Genomic DNA, 25,706 nt, shown 5'->3' with positions numbered 1-25,706 from the left:
AACAAACTATCTCCATAAATTTTTGCGTGAATCATTAGATGAAATTTAATTAAGTAATTGAAATTTTCTGAAATCAGATACATTTATAGTAACAGGCTACACATTTATGTTGACAGTTACACCAAAGACTTGTCGCCATAAATCATATGTCTAAAATTTCATATATTAAATATCATTTAATAAATAAACTAATTAAATTAAAATATAAATTATATTCTTAATTGTGTTTATTAATTATGTCTGAAATCAGAGGGAAGAAGGTAAATATCATGATCTTACCCAGGTTTGGAATACACTATATATATATACATATATATTTGTTTAGTGGGTGGAATTAACAGAAAAACATGGGATTGCAAATATATATCTACATGTATATGAAGGGGTGGAGCCTTGTAGCCTTGGAAAGGGCCTTGATTTCAACGTGGCTCTGTCCTTGTCCGTACATCGAGCTTTCCAGCCTTTATTTTTCTTAATTATTTTTCCTAGTTTACATATATAGATTATTTAATTGCATGATCCTTCAATCCACATTGTCCAAGATACACATGTATATGTAATATAAAAAAAATTATGAGTTGGGTTTTGAAATCTCGTTAAAATATATCCCATTGCTCCAAAAATTAATGTTGGTTACGTATATATTGATAATTGATGAAATATTAGATTTTCATACTTATGGCAGGTTTTTAACACGCGTCCTCGTAGAGAATAGGTTGAATTTTTACCGATCAAATTATTCTTCATTAGCTCCAATCAGCTTTTTTTTTAAAAAAAAATTTACATAGATAAAGACTGCAAACCAGGAGTCACTTGATGATCCATGATCTTGAAAGGTTACACATCAGGGCCATTAACAAAGCGCAATGGCCATTAACATAATTAAAATCTAGGAAGAATTTCAATAGAGAACCCTTGACTATACTTAATTATATTCAAAGTCTCTAAATTTTTAAAATTTTACTGCAATTTAGGAGTACTAATTTGATATTAAATTTTTGCCATAAATGATAAAATTTCTCCTCCTTTAAATTAATATCAAAATTATCCTACTTTACTTGTTCATTTACTTACGAAATGTTATTAATTATCTTACTTAACTTATTTTCATTTTGAATATTTAAATCATCTTAAGACAACTTGTTATTTGTTTTAGAAAAATAAACAAGTTAAATAGAATAATTAACCATGTTTTATAAGTAAATGAACAAGTAAAGTAGGACAATAAATAAGCAAAGTAAGAAAATTAATAAGTAAAGTAGGGAAGTTCTCATAAATTTAATATCAAATTAGTATCCCTGAATTACAGTAAAATTTTAAAAATTTAAGAGTTTTAAATGTAAATAAGTTTGATCAAGGATTCTTTATTGAAACTCTCCCTAAAATCTAATAAACAATCTAAGACTATCCGCTAATAAAAAGTTCCCTTATTTGCATCTTAATAAAGTTTCATCCATGCACCTTTTCTTTGCACTAAAGGAAGATTGAGAGATTGAACTTGAAGTTGGAGGGCAATGGAAGACTCAGAGGACCGATCAGATACTACTCATGGTTCGAATCATCTAAAAGAGTGATCATCATAAACCAAAAGCTGCTCCATGATATTGGACAACTCAGTATTTAATCAAATAATCTTACCTTAAAATAACTTTTATATATATATGTATAATCTTTCGTCAAAAGTCTTATGCTGTTTATCACTGAACCTTTTTTTTTTTCTTTGCGTTGTTGATGAAGATGATTCGGAAGAGATCAACGATAGTCCGATCGAACAAGTAAGGCTAACGGTTCCGATCACCGACGACCCGAGCCAACCGGCGTTGACGTTTCGGACATGGGTACTAGGTTTATTGTCGTGTATCGTTCTGGCATTCGTGAACCAGTTCTTCAGTTACAGGACGAACCCGTTGTTTATCTCGCCGTTGTCGGCCCAGATCCTGAGCCTGCCTCTGGGGAAGCTCATGGCGGCGACGCTACCCGGAAAGCAGATAAGGGTCCCACTGACGAGGTGGTCGTTTTCTATGAATCCAGGACCTTTTAATCTGAAAGAGCACGTGCTCATCACCATCTTTGCCGGTTCGGGGTCCAGTGGGGTTTACGCCATTGGCATTATCACCATTGTTAAGGCTTTTTACCATCGGAGTATTCATCCCTTGGCTGCGTATTTGCTTGCATTGACTAGCCAGGTATGGTGGATTTGTCTTGTTTTTTTTATTTTTGTTGATAAAATCTAACTTTTAATCCTTGAACTAACATTTTGTTTCTGACTTGCTACAATTCATTTCCTGTAGTTTCTTAATTTAGAAAAACTCAATATTTATATATATTTTTTATAATCGATGCGTCCTTGGATAAGAAACACCCAATTGATACCTGTAAAGTGTGTTTAGAGTTGGGAATTATATTGGCCAACTTTTTAGAGTGTGAAAATAAATTTCGAGTTCAAAAGATCCGCCCTAATGGGCCAAAAAATAAAAGAGCTGACTCTTTTAGGCATTATTATATTTTAAAAGTAAAAAAAATGTAAAATAAACAAATTAAGTGCTTCTCATATTTCCATTGTCTCAACAATAAGAATAACCACTTTTGATTATGCATTTGATATATGTTTTAAATAATTCATCAATTAAGTTTGTTATATAATACTCTTAAAGTACCAAATGTTAATTTTTTTTTTGGAGAGAAAACAACGTAAGTAAAGAGAGTTTTAATTGTAAATACTGCTTTGATTTTTTGAAGGGAATTATATCTTAATAATTTTTAAATATTGATGAAAATTTAATGGCTGTAATTGAGACATTTATTGAGTGAGTAGACTCTTGAGTCAAATTCAAATCTTCAAACAATTTAGTACTTATTTTTATACTGTAATCAAAAATGCAAACACCCAAAAACCTATTGAGCAAGAAACACCCAATTGATCCTTGTAATGAAAGTGTAACGTGTCCTAATTTAACCATTTTTAACCCACCCTATCATGATAATTAAAAGATAACTAATTATAATTAAAGATTACTATGGTAGAAAGAACTCAATCATAGTTAAAATTAACCAATTAAATTACCCTATGTTGTTAGAAAAAGATTAAACTAGGGATAATGTAACTTTTAATCCTTTAAATTTGTTTGAACTATCAACTTGGTCCCTTAATTTTACTTTTTATAAATTTAGTCCCTTATTTTTATTTTTTATTATTTCTTAAGTTTATTTTAGTTATCAATTTGATCCTTATAATTTAAAATGAGTTAGAATTGTTAAAATTTGCTAATATGAATAATAAAATATTGATCGTAACCATATATATATATATATATATATTAATGAGAAGAGGTGTGATTAATTCGCTAGGAAAACAAGACTTTGAAATTTTAAAAAATAAGAGAAAAATAAAGTGTATGGGATTATATATGAAAAAATTAAATTGAATTGAGAGTTAATTTATTTTCAATTAACTATATATACATGTTAAGCTATCAATATATTTTAAATAATATTAAACTATTTTGAGAGTCAAATGTGTTTTAAAACTTAAATTAGAGGATTAACATGATAATTTAAGAAAATATAAGGGACCAAGTCAATAAAAATTAAACTTGAATCACCAAGTTAATAACTGAGGCAAACTCAAGGGATTGAAAATTTCATTATTCCATTAAACTATTACTATTTCAAAAATTTCAAAGTACATTTTATATATAAAGAAAATTGAATAAAAACGCGGGATCCCAAAGGTTTATAAAAAAAAAAATCAAACCCAATAATTATGTATTGTGTTTGTGAAAAATTTTAGTTTTATATTATGTTTGTGAATAATTTTTAATAGATGATCGGATTTGGATGGGCTGGAGTATTTAGGAAGTTCCTTGTTGACTCTCCTTACATGTGGTGGCCAGCAAATCTTGTTCAGGTCTCTCTATTCAGGTATTTATTTCAATAAATAATTATTAATATAAAATAAAATTTTCGATATTATTTTTTTGTTCTCCTTGAATCAATGAATTAGTTGTTTGTAGTTAATTGTCTTTGATTATCAATTTATAAAATTTTAATAATATATATCACAATTCTACATCATTGCTTATATGTAAATATTTACAAGAAATAGAAGTATTTTATTTTTATGTTATATTAAATAATAAATAATTCAATAAGTATGCATTCAAGATTTTGTTTTTGTTTGTTCTTTATTTAAGGACACTGTAGAGTACAAATATGTTCCAGAAGTTTCCAAAAAGGTACAATTGTTAACAATGTTGCCCTAACATTTTTATTAATCAGAAAATAATGTCATGCTTAACTACCAAGAGGGCTTAACTGTATTAATTTGGTTAAATGGGCCACACACATATGCCACATGTGCACAAGAAATTTTGACTATTGCCACATATGTTGTCCTTCTTCCTCTTCCTTAGTCTCCCCTTGGTGGTCACACCCATACTCTTTTACCATCCCCTAATCCGTCCTTAATCTCTTTGAATTTGATCCCCACCATAAAGTCTTCTCCTCATTGTTGAAACCAACAACAATCTTCTTTAGGTGAAGTGCTCCTCCTACAGAAACTGCTCTAATGACCATCCAAGATATGTGTTGGTCAATCTCCCATCTTGTTTGAGAGTTACTAGTTTAAGTTCAATAGAGCTCAAGAGGTCATGGGTTTGAGAAGAGGCACTATTCTTGCTTAGTAGAAGTTTAGTTGTTCATTGTGTTAGCATTTCAAAACAGAGTGAGAAAATGGAACTACTTTGTTATAGGTCATGGCTTTTTCCTCTTATTCCTTTTATGGGATGTGTACATCACCATTACTGTAATGTCCAAGACATTAACTCATAACAAACCAGAAATCTTAAGACTAATTAATTAGACATAAAAAAGATACTGGAGGAAGATGGGATAAACCTTGGCTATTTGCAATTCCAAGATTAAATTAAGAATACTTCAAGCAAATGAGATCCCAAAACAACTTAAGTTTGGAAACAATAACTAAGGCCTTTAAAATTAGAGTACCAAATTGTCGTGGAAGCATAGAAATTAGTTTGAGCATTAAAACAAATAAACAAGGTTAAAAAGGTCATTTTTGCAAAATAAAATAGCACCAACCGTCGCAACCAAGATAGCATTTTCCATGGCTAATACATAATGCGTCATCCACCATGGCCAAAAACACATTCTGTAGTGGCCAACATAGTCGACCATGTTAGCCATGGCCAAACAAACACCCCATTGTGGTGCATACACAATATTAACAACAAATATGATAGTTCTCAAACTCCAACTTCCGAAGCATCTAACTTTTAGTTTGAACCTATGATTAAGGTGATCCCTATATCTACACGACGACAATTAAGTAAACTAGCTAATGACTATAGTCTCACCTCAAATTGATATCACATGGGTATTTTGGGCACTATGGGCTAAAACATATATGTCATATTTTTTCCTCGATCAATTAAGGGCCATAACCCAATACATAGCCATTAGCCATAACAACCATAATCAATATAAACCACAATCTTACTATGCACACTTAAACACTCAACATGCTAATTTAATTTTGTAAGATTAGGCGATAACACTCAAAGGGGAATGGATTGGGTGTTTAGTAAATTTTCAAACTAAATAAAAACTTTTCAAAAGATTGGCATAATTGAAGAAGCAACAAGTATATGTCATTGTAAAAGAGAATAAAATGAAGAACTTCTATTATAAAGGTATGAAAAGCTTTTACATAAAATTCACCAACATTTGAAAATTAGATTAAATAAAAGAGAAAAAAAATTAGTTCATCAAAATTCAGTTCTAGATGTAAAGTAACAGCACTTTATAAGACTAGAGGCAAAGAGAATATACTAAGTAAATGAGTTGAATGTAAAGAGTTAATAAATAGAGATACTGCATAAAGAATTTATCCTGGTTCAGTCTAACTACTTGGCCTACATCTAGTCCTTAGAACACTTACGACATTTCTCCATTATATCACAATCTTTAATAGGTGCTTGCCATCTTAGTACAATCATAACTTTTAGGCAATTGTAAGCCATTTACAATTCCTCACTTAAAGATACTAAGAATTTTTCAACTTTTCACAAAGAAAGCTTTTTATATACTAAACTAAGGGAAAACCTCCCTTAAATCTCTCAAGATTATAGATGAAGTGTTTTTCTAATGATTTCTCTCTCAAAGAGATGATAAGAATGATTTAGGCATACTTAATCCTAACTCTCTCAATAGAGTGGGTAATACATTTATGGCTTATGAACCAGTGAGAGCAAGTATAGTTTCACATAAACTGAATGAAAGAGGGTAAGATTTGAAAAATAAGGAACTTAATACATGGTAATTCATTACCAATTAATTTAAATGAGGTCTTATTCATAGTTCGACACTAAATGAGATGTTAGGAATACTTAGGGTAAAGATTATAGCCGTTAAAGATGTGTAAGACTAAAGAATACTTGAAAAAACACTTTGTTTTTTGCAAAGTGCAATAAATACTTGTCAAAAGGTGACTCATGCATGGATGGGAAGGGAGTCACACATGTATTAGCTTGAGGCTCAATGACTTGGCATACTTCTATCTAGTTCAAGTGTGAAGCTATAATGGAATCAGGTGTATATTAGAGTTTAAAAGCTCCTTACTTCCTCTGTGGGCTTAAACATGTATGGGTTTAAGCTTCTTCAAGCATGGATAAGATAGGTACTCTTTATAAATCAAAACATACTTAAGACACTTATGAATCAAGCTTGAATTAGCTTGTTCATACTAAAGGCTCTTTAAGTTAAACTTAAAGTTTCTAGGTGTCAAATATGGATTACTTTTAAAGCACACTTCAGTCTAACACCATGTGATAATTAAAGAGTAGATAAAATTTAACTCAAGTGAGAATTAGATCATACAAACACATCTAAGATACTTGTCTTCTCTATTGGCTAAAACACATATAGGACCAGTCTAGGTCACATATGGATTATCCTACAGAATCAAACAATGCTTATGTTGTCTGATTTAAGCAAATTTCAATTTTAAATCAAGTTTGAATTGGATCCATCAAATCCTATAATGCATAAAAGATGGTTAGATAATGTGTGAATTCATAATAGAACTTGCATGGATCAAACAAATAAGTAAAGGTGCATTCCATAAGTTTGACAATGATGTTCTAAGGATTATGAGCCTAAGATAAGATCAAATGGATGCATTCTTACTAGTTAAGTTATATGAATAGCTCTCATTAGTTTTCATATTGAATCTAAGAGATGAAACAACATATAAATCATATAATTCTAAGTCTTCTCTTGATCTTCATGCTCTTAAAGATTTTATCGCTTCATAATTAAATGTTAGGTTAAGGGAAAAAATGTCTTAAAAATTTTCTTAAAGGAGAACACAGTACCCTTACATTTTAATAAGAGCAATATTGCCATGGAAGTATTAAAAGTGGAGCAAAGTCACCCTTTTCCAATGTTTGACTAACACTGACTAATTGAACTTAATGACATAAAACCTAACTTTGATTAGTGGCATTTTACTTTTGATCTCTCTCCCTCATAGTGCTCTCCCCTCTCTTTCCTCTCTCCTTTCAATCTCAAATGGCAAGTCATGCACTTGGACTCCTCTCAGTAAGTCAATCTTTACTCTTCATTAATCTCACCTATCACCTTTTGATTTTGCTCAACCACTCTATGCTTCAAGTGCCTCTAATTCTCACCTTGGACCTCATTTGATCTTGCCTCTATCATGGTGCTAAGGTGCCGCTAGATCTTACTCTCATCCTTTACCCTTAGTCTTAGCTTTTAAGTGATTGCTTTTGATTTCTTATTTCTTCTTCTTCTTCTTCTTCTCCTTCTTCTTCTAAATTCTTAGCACAAGAGTCATACATGTTATTCTATCTTTTTTCAAGGAATCTAAAATTGCTTTTGGAAAAACCCAGCTTATAGAAAATTGAACTGAACCTAGATGAACCACGATTAGCATCATTATTCCTAATTCAAAGATTTAATGTTTTGGCTTCACGTTTGAATTTAAAGCTAGGGATTTACTTTCATAGGTGAATCATACTAGAAAATTAAGGGAACCTTAAACACTAAAGCCTATGAATTTTGTATATGATCTCATTGAAGAGGCTAAGGTCTAAATAGTTTGGTGAGCCCTTTCTATATTCGCCATTACTTATTTCTTAACTTGTAAGTGATTTGAATTTAATTTAGTTGGGATTGTGTAACTTTTTCTTAATTTATTGTTAAATATGATGTTTTTAGAATGAACAATGAATGAATTTGCATCTGTGTTCCTTCAAATGCTTTGGGTTTTGCTATGAAAACTATTAATTGTTATCGCTATAATGTTTTAATTCCATCTTTGCCATCTCTTATTACTAGGGTTAGATTTAATTGTTTTTTCTTTTAGTTTCTAGAAAATTTCCCTTGATGAGGAAGGAAAATGGCAAGGAGAAAAGGATGATTATAGGTGTTTTTTTAAGTTGTGTTTGATCAGATCATAGTAGCAAGTTGCAAGAGGTTGATAAGAGTAAGACAATAGCCATATTAGAATTTTCAATCTTTTTTAGTCATTCGTTAGTCAAATGTTGGTTAAAGGTTAAAAAAGAAAACATTACTCTTATTAAAAGGTAAGGGTACTAGGTGCTCTTTTGAAAAAACATTAAGACATTTTTGCCCTTTAACCCTTAAATATCTTATCTACACAAGTAACAACCCCTTTCTCCTAGTTTTATGATAATCAAAACACATTGTTCAGCAAATTGAAAAATTATAACTTAATCATGCATGTGTTTGGCCTAAACTTAAAAACATAAAAGGCCATAAACTAAAAATGCTCAAGCCTACAAGCAAGGTTACGTGCAAGCAGTAAAATAGTCTAACAATATTGCCTAATATTGGCAAGTATGAAATTCAATTATACAAAAGTAAAAGTAGCTAGAAAGTTTATAATACAAGCTATGCATCTCTAGTATCGAATGCCTCCCATTACATGTTCTTACTCTTATCATCTTCTGGAAAGAATTAACAAATGAGAGTGAGATTATGCAATCTCAATAACCAAGCAATTTAATTAAAGTATATCAAATGGTAATCATAAGAAAGAAAACCCTATTTTTACACTTGGCATTTCATATGATCACAATAATGCATTAACAAGAGATATAACACATAATCAAATGCAACCAGCTTATTCCTTTCCTTATATCTTATGATCTAATTCATAGGCTACTAACTCATATAAGACTTACCTATGTAACTGAGTTAGTCTCACTCTCTAATTATGAAGGGTTCATTACCTAGCTAAAGGCCTCCATACTTGCTCTTGAACTATGGATTCTCTTTTCTCGAATTACAGGGTGTTATAATTATCCGACCCACACAATCTCCTATAAGACTTGATGATATTGAGCATTGTTCTCAACCCATGCTATACCTTAAGGTTAATGACAATACTAAGCACATGTAATTATCAATATATTCTAGCCATTATGTGCAACTTTCAGTGATGACCACACCATGTAGATTTTCCAATGTTGTCCTTTTCTCTCTCTTGGGTAAACTTCTACCCATCTATGGTCATGCAAAATCAATATTCATGCAATGGCATACTCATAATTTTCTCAAATTAAACTCAATATAATCATAGACTTACTGTATTCAATTCATTACATGCTTATTATCAAGCTTCTCAATCCATACTCATGATATCCCATAACACATAACAATAACAATCATAACTTCATTCCAACATGTTCAAGAATAACAATTCATAACATTAATTGAATTTACACAAGTAATCATGCTTAATGCATTGACACATACAACATCATGCCATAACATATCTCAACTTATAATTTTGTAAGCATAATTATATACAAAAAATAAATTCTTAATTATATGAACCCTTGGAATATTACCTCCAAGAGTATAATTTGGATTTCTTGATAGAGCTTCCCACTATCATAAACTCCAAAAACAATCGATCTACAATTAATTAACCTTAATCACAGTTAAGGCCTTAATCCCTCATTAAGCGTGATAAGAATGCTCAAAACTAAGGCACACATTCGAATTCCACTTCCCAAATCAAGAACACTAATGAAAAATGTAGAAAGAAGGTAGTGGGAGAAGAGAAGAAAAGAGAAGAGAAGAATTACCCACAAGATTACAAGCTCTAAAAAGCCTCCAAACACCTATTAGGATGAACCCTAGCAGAGCCTCCTCACTTCTCTCTCAATCTCCTCTCAAAATCTCATCTACTCTTTATTTGAATGCATTTTGTGCATTTCAAAATTCCTTGCGTCGACTGTGATGCATAACTTCATTTACTGTGGCAAATTACCCAAAATGGCAACTATACTAAAACCTAATAATTGAGGTTCAAAGTGGCCCAATAACTTCCTATGCCCTATTTTAAGCCCATATTGAGTCTAGTAGACACAAAAGGCCATCCAAACTTCCTAATTAACCCTCAATTATATTAATTAACTAATAAATTCTTCAATTAATTTAATTAATATTGAATTTTATCTCAATTGTTTTCAATGTATCTTGTTAATATATAGATTATAACACTAGGTTGGTATTGTCCCAAAAAAATATTTAATGTTATTTATATTTAAAAATGATTCAATAATTAATAGTTTTATATCTTTTCGATATTATACATATATATAAAACAATTGAGATGGAATTTATTTAATAAATAAAAGCATCTATATGCATCTAAATTGGATAAGGAGAATAGTGATAATTAGGTTTTAAAAAATTGAATTAATGACAATTAAGCTTTGATAAATTTTTTAAAAATAAATTACAAATATAAATTCAAATTATTAAAAATGAGAATATTAGTGATGATATAATAGTAATATTTTAAATTTAAAGGGCTTATCTATTATTGAAATTTAAATTTAATCAATATTTTAAACTCACTGTTCAAAAAATTTTGTACTCTACTCCCAAATTTATATATACTCAATCTAATGACCTCTATCATTAACCAATAACTTATTTAGTTTTAATTAATTAACTCAATTTTTATAACTAAGTATCAACTTTGACTGTAACGATAAATCTTATTAAAATATCCTCAATTAAATGGGATTTCAAAGATAATAAAAGTAGATTATAAGATAAGTCCTTTGTAGAATCACTTAAATTTAAAGTAGAATAGAATATGGAGAAGAATTAAGCATTTACAATAGGTTAAATAAGACAAAACAAATATTTCAGCCATTTGGATGCATTTTCCACGGCTTGTGACACAAAGGCCACTTGCCACAACCAACACAAGCAAAACATCTGTTACGACAAACAAGGATATCCACCATGGTACATATCCAAAATCATCACAGAAGACATCAATTTATTTAAACTTCATAGGCACCTATAATTAACTACTCGGACCTCTAATTAAGATGACATGTTCACATGCCAATAAATAAATACTCTAACAAATGGCTTAGGTATCATTACCATCCAGTACTAAATGAGGATCCTAAAAAATTTGGTGCCAAAACAAGCATTCATGGTTAAAGCACCAATTTCAACTGCCTAATCCCTTTACAAGCCATTAGCATTCATATTCTACAAGCAATAAACACTCTTATACATAAATATGAGTAATAGTAAATTCATCAATCATTAAAAACACATTTGTATGGGGGCCTTCCTCCAAAAAAAAAGGCCCAACAACAAAATCCCTAAGTCAAACAAATAGGGCAATATGTAAATGACCAATAGTACCCATGATAATGAAATCCTAGAGTTGGTAAAATATATACTTCATTACAACACAAGGAAACTATAGGCATTACAACATGCACAAATCTTTAATTCTTGTCCTTGGAGGCTTTTCTTTTGCCCTTCACTTTATCGTTCCCTAGAAAGATATTAACAAATGGGAGTGAGATTATACAATTTCAATAACCAAGCAATTTAATTAAATCATATTAAAGTGTGACAATTGCATCCAAACAGAGTACAATAGCACATAAGACAAATTGTGCAATATCATTAGGCATCACTATGCAATATTCTCATGACTAAATGCAACCACTTTATTCCACTCCTTATATTATTTGACTGAATTTATGGGCTACCAACCCATATAGGCTTAATCTATGTGACTAGGCTAGACCTGCTCTTTAATTGTGAGTGGTTACCTAGCCAAAAGTTCTCACACTTACTCTCAAACCATAGATTCTCCCTTCTTGATTTTTGAGGTGTCATAATTGCTTAACCCATGCCATACCTTAAGGCTAATGACAATACTATGCACATATATTAGATAAATATACTAACTATTGTGTGCAAACTCAATGGAATCTACATCATGTGGATTTTTCCAATGACATCCTTTACTACACCAGAGTAAACTCCCACTCATCAATAATCATGTAAGTTCATTAATCATATGCCAACATATTTATGCTTCCCATCATCTCACACATTTACATAACCATGGCATACTCATTTCCTTATCTTAAGAACTTGATGCTACACTTACTACATTAATCATAAACCCAAGTTAACATATATTTCTTGATCACATAACCAATGCATACTTAATCATAAAACCACAAGTTCATAATCACATGATCATGCTATACAAAGTTCCACTAGTAGAATTGTATCAAAAAAAGGCAAGCTCCCAACTTACAAAGTAAACATTATAGTAACAAAACATGCTTCTTGCTTCTACCATTAATCCATGGCATCAATATCAATATAAATTTTTAATTAGCAAATATGATGATATACTATAATTAAATTTCTAATTACCTCAATTATTGAATTTACCATCCTAAGAGTGTAGATTTAAATTTTCAAGGAAGCTTTCCCACAACTTGGCAAGCTCCAAGAAATTACTCTACAAATTGAAATTAACAAACATCATTTATGACTAATTGTCATTAATTAATCTTTATTCACCATTAAGGCCTAATAATCTCATTAGTCATAATTAAGCCCAACTAAGCTCAAGAATCACTTTCATTAGCTTATTTATCTCCTATTAAGCTTAATAATCACAATTAGCTACCCTTATTAGCTTAAAATTAATTATTTAACAATAGAGTTAACTCTAAACCCCTTGTTAATAGCATTAAATGTTGCCAACTGCCAAAACTCAAAAGCATTTATTAACACCCATAGACTATACTAGAGTTATAGGAATGGTTGGGACCTAGTCATAATTTCAAACCTAAGCCTTAGCTACCTAAAGAAGCACATACGCTACAAAAAAAATAGAGAGAGAGAGGTGGATGAGAGAAGAAGCTTACCCAAGGATTTAACAACCCTAAGCAGCCTCCAAATACCCTTTAAGATGAACCTTGGTATAGCTCTATTTGTTCTCTCTTGCTTCTATTCAGAATTTTCCTTTTAGTTTTGTTGTCATGAATAGGTCTTGGTGGTTTTAAAATTGATGCATTCGTCACAGCACATAGCATTATCCATTGTGGTGGATTGCCAACAATAGCTAACCCCATTAAAGCCAACTATTTTATGCCCAAGGTGGCTCAAAAGCTCCTTAAACTTCATTTTACACTCCATGAAGGATCTAATAGGCCTAAAAGGCTATCCAAACTCTCTAATTAACCTTTTAGAAAAGATAACTAATTAATCAAACCATTGGATTAAATTTTTTGAATGTTACACATTCTAGCCTTTTTTATAAGGTGAAGAGAGAATAATTTCTTTTGGTCCTATTCATTATAAGTCAATTAGTTTTTAAGATTTGGTTCTAATGAAACTTGTTGTAAGTGACTTATGATGACCTATTTAGTTCACTAAATAAAAGGGAATAAAATGTAAAGTAATGATAATTACACATGCTTGTTTGGTATATTATAGGATGAATATATTTTTATAAGAAAAAATACCAAAAGAATAATGAAATTACCTATCAACCCTTAATTAAAAAAAAAACATTCATGCATCTTCCTTCTTCCTTCTTTTCCTGGCAAAACACAACAACATCAACTTCCTTCTTTGTTAGCACAGACCACACACAATAACAAAATCAAACCCAACAACACACCATGAAAATCAAGTTGAAGATGATAAGGACTATTGGTGTGATTTTAATATGGAAAATATGGAAAACCCAAGAATCCATGGCACAGCCAAATGATGCCATGCATTTTAAGCTTGATGTATTCTTTCCTCTTCTATAGGATGAAGATTTGATTCCAAAGATGATGTGTAAAATGTTGGTTTCATCATAAGGTTTGGGGATCTCCTCAATAGTATTGTGGTAGGAGATGAACAGAGTAGAAGAGGTAGAAAATAAAGACTATGAGAAAGAAGCCATCAATGGAGTAGGGTGGGGTGGGATACCATTAGTGGTTGGGATGCTATAGATGGAGGAGGGTGGAAGTGTTCGTTAGAGAAGGAGGGTGGGTCAAAAAATGAGGACAAGATAACCGAGGTGTTTGGGTATAAAGGTAGATTTAGGGAAGTAGGAATGGGGATTACATAAGTCAAGTAATATAATCCCTAATACACCATTTGATGAAATTCCCTTTACATGATGTTATCCCCTTAACATGACAATGGACCAGCCAAATAGCATAAATAGGAGGAGTGCATCAGGATTACATGTAATCCTCTTCCAATGTATCAAAGCAAATGACCTATAAATAATAAATGTTGATCCCTTAATGCAAAACATGAAAATAAAATAAAATAAAACTATAGTTTGAAAGAGATTGATGATAATTATGAAATATGCATACAGGGCGTTCCATGAGAAACAAAGGAGGCCAAAGGCTGGGATCACAAGACTTCAATTCTTCTTCCTCATCTTTGCAACAAGCTTTGCTTATTACACCATCCCTGGCTATTTCTTCCATTCAATCTCAGCCATATCCTTTGTTTGTTTGATCTGGAAGAACTCTATCACCGCTCAGCAGATTGGCTCTGGCATGTCAGGGCTTGGCCTCGGCTCTTTTGGCCTTGACTGGAACACGGTGGCCGGATTCTTAGGTAGCCCTTTAGCTATCCCAGGCTTTGTCATTGTCAACATCCTCGTAGGGTTTTGCTTGTTCCTCTATGTTGTTGTCCCCATTGCTTATTGGACTAATGCTTATGAAGCCAAGAAGTTTCCACTGTTCAGCTCTCACACCTTTGACTCCACTGGTGCTAATTATAATGTCACTAGGGTTTTGAATCATGCCAACTTCAACATTGACATGGACCAATACAATAGTTACAGCAAGCTTTATTTGAGCGTCTTGTTTGCACTTACCTATGGCCTGAGCTTCGCAATTCTCACTGCTACTATCTCACATGTCTGCCTTTTCCATGGAAAGTAAGTTCCAAGATGTTAAGCATGAGATTTATACATAGATAATTGGTTTCACGTTAGATATTAATACATTTGTTTTATGTTGAAAGAACAATATATCAGATGTGGAAGAAGACAACAGATCAGCTTAAAGCACGTCATTTCGCAGATGTTCACACAAGGATTATGAAGAAGAACTACGAACAAGTTCCTGAGAGGTGGTTTATCTCTATTTTGATTATAATGGGAGGTCTTGCCTTGTTTGCTTGTCAAGGTTTTGGAGGTCAGCTTCAACTTCCATGGTGGGGAGTCTTGTTCTCTTTTGCTATTGCATTTGTATTCACCTTACCTCTTGGGGTCATCCAAGCCACAACGAACATGGTAAACTTTCAGTAATTATCATTCCTTTCCCTCTTTAAAAACTTAGATTTTACCTGCCATAATCATTCAACATTTTTTGTGCAGCGAACTGGCCTTAACGTGATCACAGAGTTAATTATTGGGTACATTTATCCCGGAAAGCCTCTTGCTAATGTAGTTTTCAAGACCTACGGGGACAGTAGCATGGCTCATGCCCTTGCCTTCGTTTCTGATTTTAAATTGGGGCACTACATGAAAATTCCTCCAAAATCTATGTTCATTGTGCAGGTATATATCTATCCATATATAAAGAGAAAAATAAAACAATAGCTCTAGTCCTTATAGTTTTATTTCTTTTTTTTCAGTTCTTTTAATTTAGTTTGATTTGTCTGCAACTTTAGTATACTTGATAATGCTAACTTTTTTGTTGGTATTGAAAAAAAAGGCTTATATAAAAATATATTGACTATAGGTTCGAATAGAAATTAAAGGTAAGGAGAAATAAAAATTTCTTTCATATTTGGATCAAACATGATGTGGGAGATGAAGGTAAATACAGCTAGGGCAGGGAATTATGTCATGGAAGATGAAGGCGTATAAGTACACACCAACAAAACTATGTTAGTATTAAGTCATGGTTCAAATGCAGGCCTAAAGCTATAGGGACTAATGGTGTAGAGGGATCAAATTGAAGAGAATGTGAATAACAAAATAAAATTATAAAGACTAAAAACAAAACACAACTAAAATATAGGGACCTGCTGTTGAATTTTCTCATATATGTATATATGTGTTCATTCACTATTAGTTCTTGGAACCTGAATCCCAACCCTATACCATGACCTGACGTAAGAGTTAATATTGTTGATGTATACTAGACTTCGTTAACTTTTTAGTTCAGAAGTCTCAATCACTAGAAGACGAAGAGGTTAGCAAAATTAAGTGCATGTCAGAGAAATTGACACTACCAGTGCTTTATCATGGTTCTCATGTACACTTTTTAAACTCTATATAGGGACTGATGTTGTAGAGGGATCAAATTGAAGGGACTGTGAACATGACAAAATAAAACTATAGGACTAAATTGTATGCGTATGTACGCATTTATGTACGTGTATTCATTCTATGAACTTGAATCCCAACCCTTTACCTAAGCATGTGCTTTATTCATTTAAATTTTCAGCTTGCTGGAACCGTTGTTGCTTCTTTGGTGTATTATGGCGCAGCATGGTGGCTTCTAACAACTGTGGAGAACATATGTGACCCAAGTCTATTATCAGAAGGCAGCCCATGGACTTGTCCATGGGACGACGTGTTCTACAACGCCTCGATCATTTGGGGAGTGATAGGACCGAAGAGGATGTTCACAAAGGACGGAATCTACCCACAAATGAACTGGTTCTTCCTCATTGGTCTTCTCGCTCCTGTCCCAGTTTGGATTCTTTCGCACAAATTCCCAAACCAGAAATGGATTCCTCTCATAAACATGCCCATCATATTCAGTGGAGCTGGAGGGTTACTTCCAGCGAAATCTGTGAACTATATAATGTGGGGAATCGTTGGCATCTTCTTCAACTTGTATGTGTACCGTAGGTTTAAGGGTTGGTGGGCGAGACATACGTATATTCTATCTGCTGCACTTGATGCTGGTGTTGCTTTTACTGGTGTTCTGCTGTTTTTCGCTCTGCAAAGTTATGATATTCATGGTCCTACTTGGTGGGGACTTGAAGCTGGTGATCATTGTAGCCTGGCCAAGTGTCCTACGGCACCAGGTGTTCTGGCTCCAGAAGGATGCCCTACCTTCTTTTAAGTGTAAATATACAAGTCACAGACACTTGTTTGTACTTCCAATTCAGATCAAACAACAAAATGAGCGTAACTGTAGTGACGGTTTGCTTTCCTTTTGCTTCTCTGATCCTCTCCCTCCCTCCCTATATGTGTGTGTGTGTGTTTGTATAACACCATCTTGCTCTTTCTATTTCTGAGAAAGTGGATTGAGTATGATATAAGGTATAATTGACGTGCATATAACATAATGATATATACAATATTAGTTCCAGGATTCTCATTTTTTTGCTTCAAACTAATTTGATGTGCAGCAATATTACTTGTTCAACCAATTAAAATGTGTGCAGTGTTTTTTAAAAAATAAAATAAAATTGGCTGTAACAATGAAAATATGCATTAGTACGCATTTCTGATATGCACAAACTTCTTTGGTTTCTTTGACACTTCGGTAATTAGATTCTTAAGCTATAAATTAGTGGTCAGAAATATGTACCCATACCTAGTTTACTTTGTTTAATTTGTTTAATGACGCTAGTTTTCTGATGGTATTCCAAATTTGCCTTAATAAAGAAATTCACGTTGTGTTATAAACCTAAAAAACAAAAAAAGAAACAAAAAAAGAAATTCACGTTCTTCTTATTTAGGCCCTTTGTCAGTTTATTTGGTTAATTTTATATTCAATAACTAATACTTATATACTTAAATTTATATACTTAATATATTTCTATTAAATTAAATCATGAAGAGTAAATTTTAATATGTTAATTTTATATATAATTTATAAAAGATCCATATATCATGATTTAATTATTTACTTTGCAAAGGATGTCTATAGAGCTTTCCATCCTATATTTTCCTTAATTATTTTTCATAGTTTGTATACATATAATATTTAATTGCATGATCCTTCAATCCATGTTGTCCAAGAATATGTGTCTGTTTGTGTGAGATACCAAAAAATAAAATATAAAAAGTATGAGTTGTTTTTTAAAGCCTGGATAAAGTAGATCCCATGGCTTCGAAAAGCTGCTTACATATTGATAATTGATGAGACTTTAGATTTTCATATTTGTAGCAGGGTTTCAATCTACGTCCCTGTAGAGCATGATTAACGACCAAAGTAATCTTCTCATTAGCACCAATCAGCGACAGACTTAGAAATTTTAGAATGTGAGGACAACATGCACTTGCATATATTTTATGGCGCCATTAGAACAAATATTATTAAATATTGAAAACCATTTATATACATTATGCATAAAAAAATTGAGCAAAATGAATTGTTTTTTTGGGGGCACTTGCCCCCTCTACAATACATCTAGGTACATCCCTGTCTCCAATCTGCCTTTTTTTTTTTTAACCTATGTCCTTTTGGAGCATGGGTTGAATTTTTACCTATCAAATTAATATCCTCATTGGTTCCAATCTGCTTTTTTTAAAAAAAAATATTACGTGGATAAAGACTGCAAACCAGGAGTCACTTGAAGATCTATGATCTTGAAAGGTTACACATCATGGCCATTAACAAAAAGCAATGGCTGGGCATTTGAAATGAAATCCATTAACATAATCAAAATCTAATAAACAATCTAAGACCAAGGACTAATAATAAAGTTCCATTATTTTTTTCCCTTCTTAATAGAGTTTAATCCATGCATCTTTTCTTCGCACTAAAGGAAGAGTGAAAGATTGAACTTGAAGAAGAACAATGGAAGACTCAGTGGACCGTTCGAATACTACTAATGGTTCGAATCATACCAAAAGCTGGTTCATGATATAGGACAATTCAGTATTTATTCAAATAATCTTACATTAAAATCACTTATTTATTTCTATTTACGTGAGAAGTCTTGTAATATCCTGTTCATCACTGAACCTTCCCCCCCCCCTGCGTTGTTGTTGATGTTTCTGAAGAGATCAACGATAATCCGATCGAACAAGTGAGGCTGACAGTTCCGATCACCGACGACCCGAGCCAACCGGCGCTGACGTTTCGGACATGGGTACTAGGTTTATTGTCGTGTATCGTTCTGGCGTTCGTGAACCAGTTCTTCAGTTACAGGACGAACCCGTTGTTTATCTCGTCGGTATCGGCTCAGATCTTGAGCCTGCCTCTGGGGAAGCTCATGGCGGCGACGATGCCGGAAAAGCAGATAACGGTCCCACTGACGAGGTGGTCGTTTTCTATGAATCCAGGACCTTTTACTCTGAAAGAGCACGTGCTTGTCACCATCTTTGCCAGCTCTGGTTCCAGTGGTGTTTACGCCATTTATATTATCTCCATTGTTAAGGCTTTTTACCATCGGAGCATTCATCCATTGGCTGCTTATTTGCTTGCATTGACTAGCCAGGTATGGAGGAATTTTTTTTTTTTTGGCTGCTTATTTGCTTGCATTGACTCGCCAGATGTGGAGGATTTTTTTTTTTTGAAGTTTCTGCTTTAGATAAATCTAACTTTTAATCCTTGAGCTCACCATTAATTGCTCACTCTGATACGGGGCAACATGTGGAAAGCTCATGATAAATCAAAATTCCATGGTCTGTTATTTCATGGAAAATAAAACTAATTGAAATACCCTCACAATTGAAAAAAAAAATTAATTCATTAATTCAATCAAATTTTTAAAATACAAATGACTTAATTGTTTAAATAGACTTCTAAAAATTTAAATAACGCAATCCTAGTTAATATAAGATTCTAAATCAATAGAACATATCCTTAATAAATATATTTTATCCTTATTTGAATTTAAAACAAAAATAAAATAATTTCTTAAATTTAAGTATTAATTTAAAATAAGATAAACTAATTTCCTAAATTAAAAAAATAATATTCACTAAACTAAATTAAACTCATGGCTTGAGTATATTGGGTCAAGCATGAGTTTTTTTTTTTAAGTCTTCTAGGAAATTTTTAATTAAAGAATTTAGGCCTTCTTTCATCCTCTTTACTCTAGATCTAGTCATTGGTCATCTAATGTCCTGCAACAAATCAAAGGTATTAAATGTTAGATTCTGACTTGTCCTTTGATTCCTATCATTCCTTCCCTCCTAAAGAGAATTTATCCTCAAATCACATGTATCAAATATAAAAATGTTTGCAAGATTATGGCCCAATTTGCCTCCTCAAGTGTATTATGTATTGGGCCTTCAATATATTTATTTGGACTCCTACTATGAATTATAGCATTTTAAATATAAATATCTTTACTTGAACTTTCCTCTATGTGAAATATAACTATTAAATCCAATATGTTAAGAGTATTTTTTGGGTCTTTTAAATTTCATTTGCTTTTAGGACTGCTTGCTCATCTAGGAAATTCCTAATTAATGAATTTATGGCTTCTTTCATCTTCTTGGCTTTGGATCTAATTAATGATCCTCCAATGCCTTACAACAAATCAAAGATATTAAATGTTAAATTTTGATTCATCCCTTAATTCCCATCACACTCACAGCAATTGATTTGCCGTAGTTTCTTAATAATTCCAAACATTGAATTTGGATTCAGTGAGTGGCCCAAATCCACTCACTTAATGAATATCTCATATGACAAGATAATGGCCATTTGATTTAATGGAATGGTTGTTGAAGATTTTGTCATATACATAATACTCATAAAATACCAAATATCAAATTTTTGGAGGGAACAATGTAAACGTAAAGAGTGTTTTAATTGTTAAGATTGTTTAGATATTTTGAAGAGAAATGTAATCTTAATAATTTTCAAGTATTGATTAAATTTAATGATTGTAACTGAAAAAATTATTGAGTGAACTTAGGCAATCGTGAAATCCAAATCTTGAAGAATTTAGTACTTATGGGTTTTGTTTTGCAATCAACGGTGCAAACGCCCAAAAACTCTTATTCAGCTAAATGATACCTATTCGGTAACAAAAACCCAATTGTTCCCCGCACTATAAGTGTAAGGCTTCCTAATTTCACCACCTTTTAACCCACCCTACCATGATAATTAAAAGATAACTAATTATAATTAAATATTACTATGGTAGAAAAGACTCAGTCATAGTTAAAATTTATCAATTAAGTTACCCTATCATGATAGAAAAGGACTAATTAGACCAATTAAAGAAGGGTTCTACCATAGCATAAATGATTAATCTAGGGATAGTGATACTTTTAAATTCTCAAATTTGTCTTAAAACTATCAATTTGATCCCTCAAATTTAATCTTATCAATTTAGCCATTTAAGTTTATTTCAGTTATCAATTTCATTCTTATTGTTTAAAAATGAGTTAACATTGTTAAAATTTACTGATATGGATGATAAATTATTGATGGTAACCATATATATATGTTAATGAAAAGAAGTGTGATTATTTAGTTAGAGAAAAAATAGACTGGAATTTTTTTAAAAAAAAATAAGAGAACAAAATGCATTGTAAGGAATTATATTGATAAAAATTAAATTGATGAGAGTTAATTTTTTCTCACTTAATTTCACACACATATTAAGTCATCAATATACTTTACACAATATTAGACTATTTTGAGAGTCAAATGGTGTCCTAAAATTTAAACGAAACATAATAATTTAAGAAAACTTAAGGGACAAAATCAATAAAAATTACACTTAAATGGCCAAATTAATAACTAAGGCAAACTCAAGGGATTGAAAGTTTTTCATATCCTGTGAAACTAGTACTATTTAAAAAAAAACTGCTATGATAGAAAAATTTTAAACTATATTTTATATATAAAGCAAATTTTATCAAAAATTGGGATCCAAAATGCTTATAAAACAAATCAAACACAATAATTATATATTGTGTTTGTGAAACATTTTAGTTATATATTATGTTTGTGGATAATTTTTCCCAGATGATCGGATATGGATGGGCTGGAGTATTTAGGAAGTTCCTTGTTGACTCTCCCTACATGTGGTGGCCAGCAAATCTTGTTCAGGTCTCCCTATTCAGGTATTTATTTCAATAAATAATTATTAATATAAAATAAAATGTTCAATATTATTTTTCTGTTCTCCTTGAATCAAAATAAATGAAATATATGCATATATATGTGTGTGTGTGTGTGTGCATTCAGGGCATTCCACGAGAAAGAAAGGAGGCCAAAGGGTGGAATCACAAGACTTCAATTCTTCTTCCTCGTCTTCGCAACAAGCTTTGCTTATTACACCATCCCTGGTTATTTCTTCCATTCAATCTCAGCCATATCATTTGTTTGTTTGATATGGAAGAACTCTGTCACCGCCCAGCAGATCGGCTCCGGCATGTCAGGGCTTGGCCTCGGCTCCTTTGGCCTTGACTGGAACACGGTGGCCGGATTCTTGGGCAGCCCCTTGGCTAACCCTGGCTTCGTTATCGTCAACGTCCTCGTAGGGTTCTGCTTGTTCGTCTACGTCGTCCTCCCCATTGTTTACTGGTCCAATGCTTACGAAGCCAAGAAGTTTCCACTCTTGAGCTCTCACACCTTTGACTCCACTGGTGCTAATTATAACGTCACTAGGGTTTTGAATCATGCTAACTTCGACATTGACATGGACCAATACAACAGTTACAGCAAGCTCTATTTAAGCGTCTTGTTTGCCTTCAACTATGGCCTGAGCTTTGCAATTCTCACAGCTACTATCTCACATGTCTGCCTCTTCCATGGAAAGTAAGTTTTCCAAAGTGCTCATGTTAATTAAGCTTGAGATTTATACGTAGATATTTGGTTTCACGTTAGATATTTATACATTTGTTTTCTGTTGAAAGAACAATATATCAGATGTGGAAGAAGACAACAGATCAGCTTAAAGGTCACTTTGCAGATGATGTTCACACAAGAATTATGAAGAAGAACTACGAACAAGTTCCTGAGAGGTGGTTTATTTCTATTTTGGTTCTAATGGGAGGTCTTGCCTTGTTTGCTTGTGAAGGTTTCGGAGGTCAGCTTCAACTTCCATGGTGGGGAGTCTTGTTCTCTTTCGCTGTTGCGTTTGTATTCACCTTGCCTATTGGGGTCATCCAAGCCACAACGAACATGGTAAACTTTCAGTAACTATCATTCCTTTCGCTCTGTAAAAACTTTGATTTTACCTCTCATAATTATTCAACATATTTCGTGCAGCAAGCTGGCCTTAACGTGATCACAGAGTTAATTATTGGGTACATTTATCCCGGAAAGCCTCTTGCTAATGTAGCTTTCAAGACCTACGGGTACAGTAGCATGGCTCATGCCCTTGCCTTCGTTTCTGATTTTAAATTGGGGCACTACATGAAAATTCCTCCAAAATCTATGTTCATTGTGCAGGTATATATCTCTCCAGTTTTATTTTGATTGTGTTTTATTTTTTGTTCTTATAGTTTTATTCTTTATTTCCAGTTTTTTTTTTTATTCAGTTTGATTTGTCTGCAATGTTAGTATACTTGGACAATGTTTATAACTTTTATGTTGGTATTCAAAAAATATGCTTATATAAAAATAAATTGACTATAGGTTTGATTAAAAATTAAAGGTAAGGAGAAATAAAAATTTCTTTTATATTTGGATCAAACATGGTGTGGTGGATGAAGGCAAACATCGCTAGGGCAGGGAATTAACTGTGTCATGGAAGACCAAGGGATATAAGTATATGCCAACAAAATTAACTATGTCAGTATTAAGTCATGGTTCATATGTGCAGGCCTAAAGCTATAAGAACTAATATTATTGTAAATGGATCAATGGAAGGGACTGTGAATAATAAAATAAAACTATGAATACTAAAAACAAAACATAATCAAAGTATAGGACCTACTATTATATTTTCTCATATATGTATATATGTATTCATTCGATATTAATTCTTTGAACCTGATCTCCCAACTCTACACCATGACCTGACTTAAGAGTTAATTTTGTTGATTTATACTAGACTTAGTTCACTCTTAAGTCTCACTCACCAGGAGATGAAGAGGTCAGCAAAATTCAATGCATGTCAGAAAGATTGACTCCATCAGTGATTGGTCATGGTTCTTTATGTACACTTTTAAAACTAAAGGGATTGTAGAGGAATCAAATTGAAGGGACTGTGAACATGGTGAAATAAAACTATAGGGACTAAAATGTATGTGTATATTTGCATGTATTCATTCATTCTTGGAACCTGAATCCCAACCCTTTGCCTAAGCATGTACTTTATTCATTTAAATTTGCAGCTTGCTGGAACCATTGTTGCTTCTATGGTGTATTTTGGAACAGCATGGTGGCTTCTAACAACTGTTGAAAACATATGCAACCCAAGTCTATTGCCAAAAGGCAGTCCATGGACGTGCCCAGGTGACGACGTTTTCTACAACGCATCGATCATTTGGGGTGTGATAGGACCCAAGAGGATGTTCGCAAAGGACGGAAACTACCCACAAATGAACTGGTTCTTCCTCATCGGTCTTCTTGCTCCCGTCCCTGTTTGGATTCTCTCGCACAAATTCCCAAACCAGAAATGGATTCCTCTCATAAACATGCCCATCATATTCAGTGGAGCTGGAGGGTTACTTCCTGCAAAATCTGTTAATTACATAATGTGGGGAATCGTTGGCATCTTCTTCAACTCTTATGTGTACAGTAGGTTTAAGGGTTGGTGGGCGAGACATACGTATATTCTATCTGCTGCACTTGATGCTGGTGTTGCTTTTACTGGCGTTCTTCTGTTTTTTGCTCTTCAAAGTTATGATATTTATGGTCCTACTTGGTGGGGACTTGAAGCTGGTGATCATTGTAGCTTGGCTAAGTGCCCTACGGCTCCGGGTGTCAAGGCTCCTGAAGGATGCCCTAGTTTTTAAGTGTAAATGTATGTGTTAATTAACTACAAACACTTGTTTGTACTTTCAATTCAGATTAATCAACAAAATGAACGTATCATCACCAGTGGCGGTTTGATTTCCTATTACTACTCTCTCTCTCTCACACACACTCTTAATGACTGTGTGTGTAAATTTGGATTCATTAAATGTCCTATGTACACTCACTTAATGATTATGTACATTTAATGACTGTTTGGATTATAGCTGTTAAATTTGATCAATACTAGAAAATTATTAAGATATTTAAAAAAAATCAAAACAATCAACATGATCAAAAAAACTCATTAATTTTGGTGTTTCTCAATAAGTATATATGATAAAATCATTGATAATCGATTAAATCAAACTATTGTTATTATACCATAAGAGACACTTATTGCATGAGTATACTTAACCTACTCATCAAATCCAAATCTTATAATATATATTCGTGCCTCTGTATATAGCTCTATTGTAACAGTTT

At 32.5% G+C, this 25,706-nt stretch overlaps 2 protein-coding genes across 2 annotated transcripts; both read left to right on the top strand.

Moving 5' to 3' along the window:
* Positions 1-1,514: 1,514 nt before the first annotated feature.
* LOC129302611 (oligopeptide transporter 1-like) lies at positions 1,515-17,459 on the top strand. Its single transcript, XM_054941524.1, has 7 exons — positions 1,515-1,551; positions 1,738-2,186; positions 3,824-3,921; positions 14,741-15,313; positions 15,400-15,670; positions 15,755-15,937; positions 16,833-17,459. The coding sequence occupies exons 1-7, from the start codon at positions 1,515-1,517 to the stop codon at positions 17,457-17,459; spliced, it is 2,238 nt and encodes a 745-aa protein (XP_054797499.1).
* Positions 17,460-19,326: 1,867 nt separating this feature from the next.
* LOC129302609 (oligopeptide transporter 1-like) lies at positions 19,327-25,222 on the top strand (the record flags this gene model as incomplete). The annotated part of the gene is made up of 6 exons (XM_054941523.1): positions 19,327-19,788; positions 22,281-22,378; positions 22,503-23,075; positions 23,174-23,444; positions 23,529-23,711; positions 24,599-25,222. Coding segments are annotated over 6 exons (2,211 nt in total), but the record flags the coding sequence as incomplete, so codon positions are not given.
* Positions 25,223-25,706: the final 484 nt, after the last annotated feature.

This window comes from Prosopis cineraria, unplaced genomic scaffold (assembly GCF_029017545.1).
Source record: "Prosopis cineraria cultivar Desert tree isolate PC_DT_omini unplaced genomic scaffold, ASM2901754v1 PC2, whole genome shotgun sequence".
NCBI classification, from domain to species: Eukaryota; Viridiplantae; Streptophyta; class Magnoliopsida; order Fabales; family Fabaceae; genus Prosopis; species Prosopis cineraria.
This window is presented reverse-complemented; position numbering and strand designations above follow the sequence as displayed.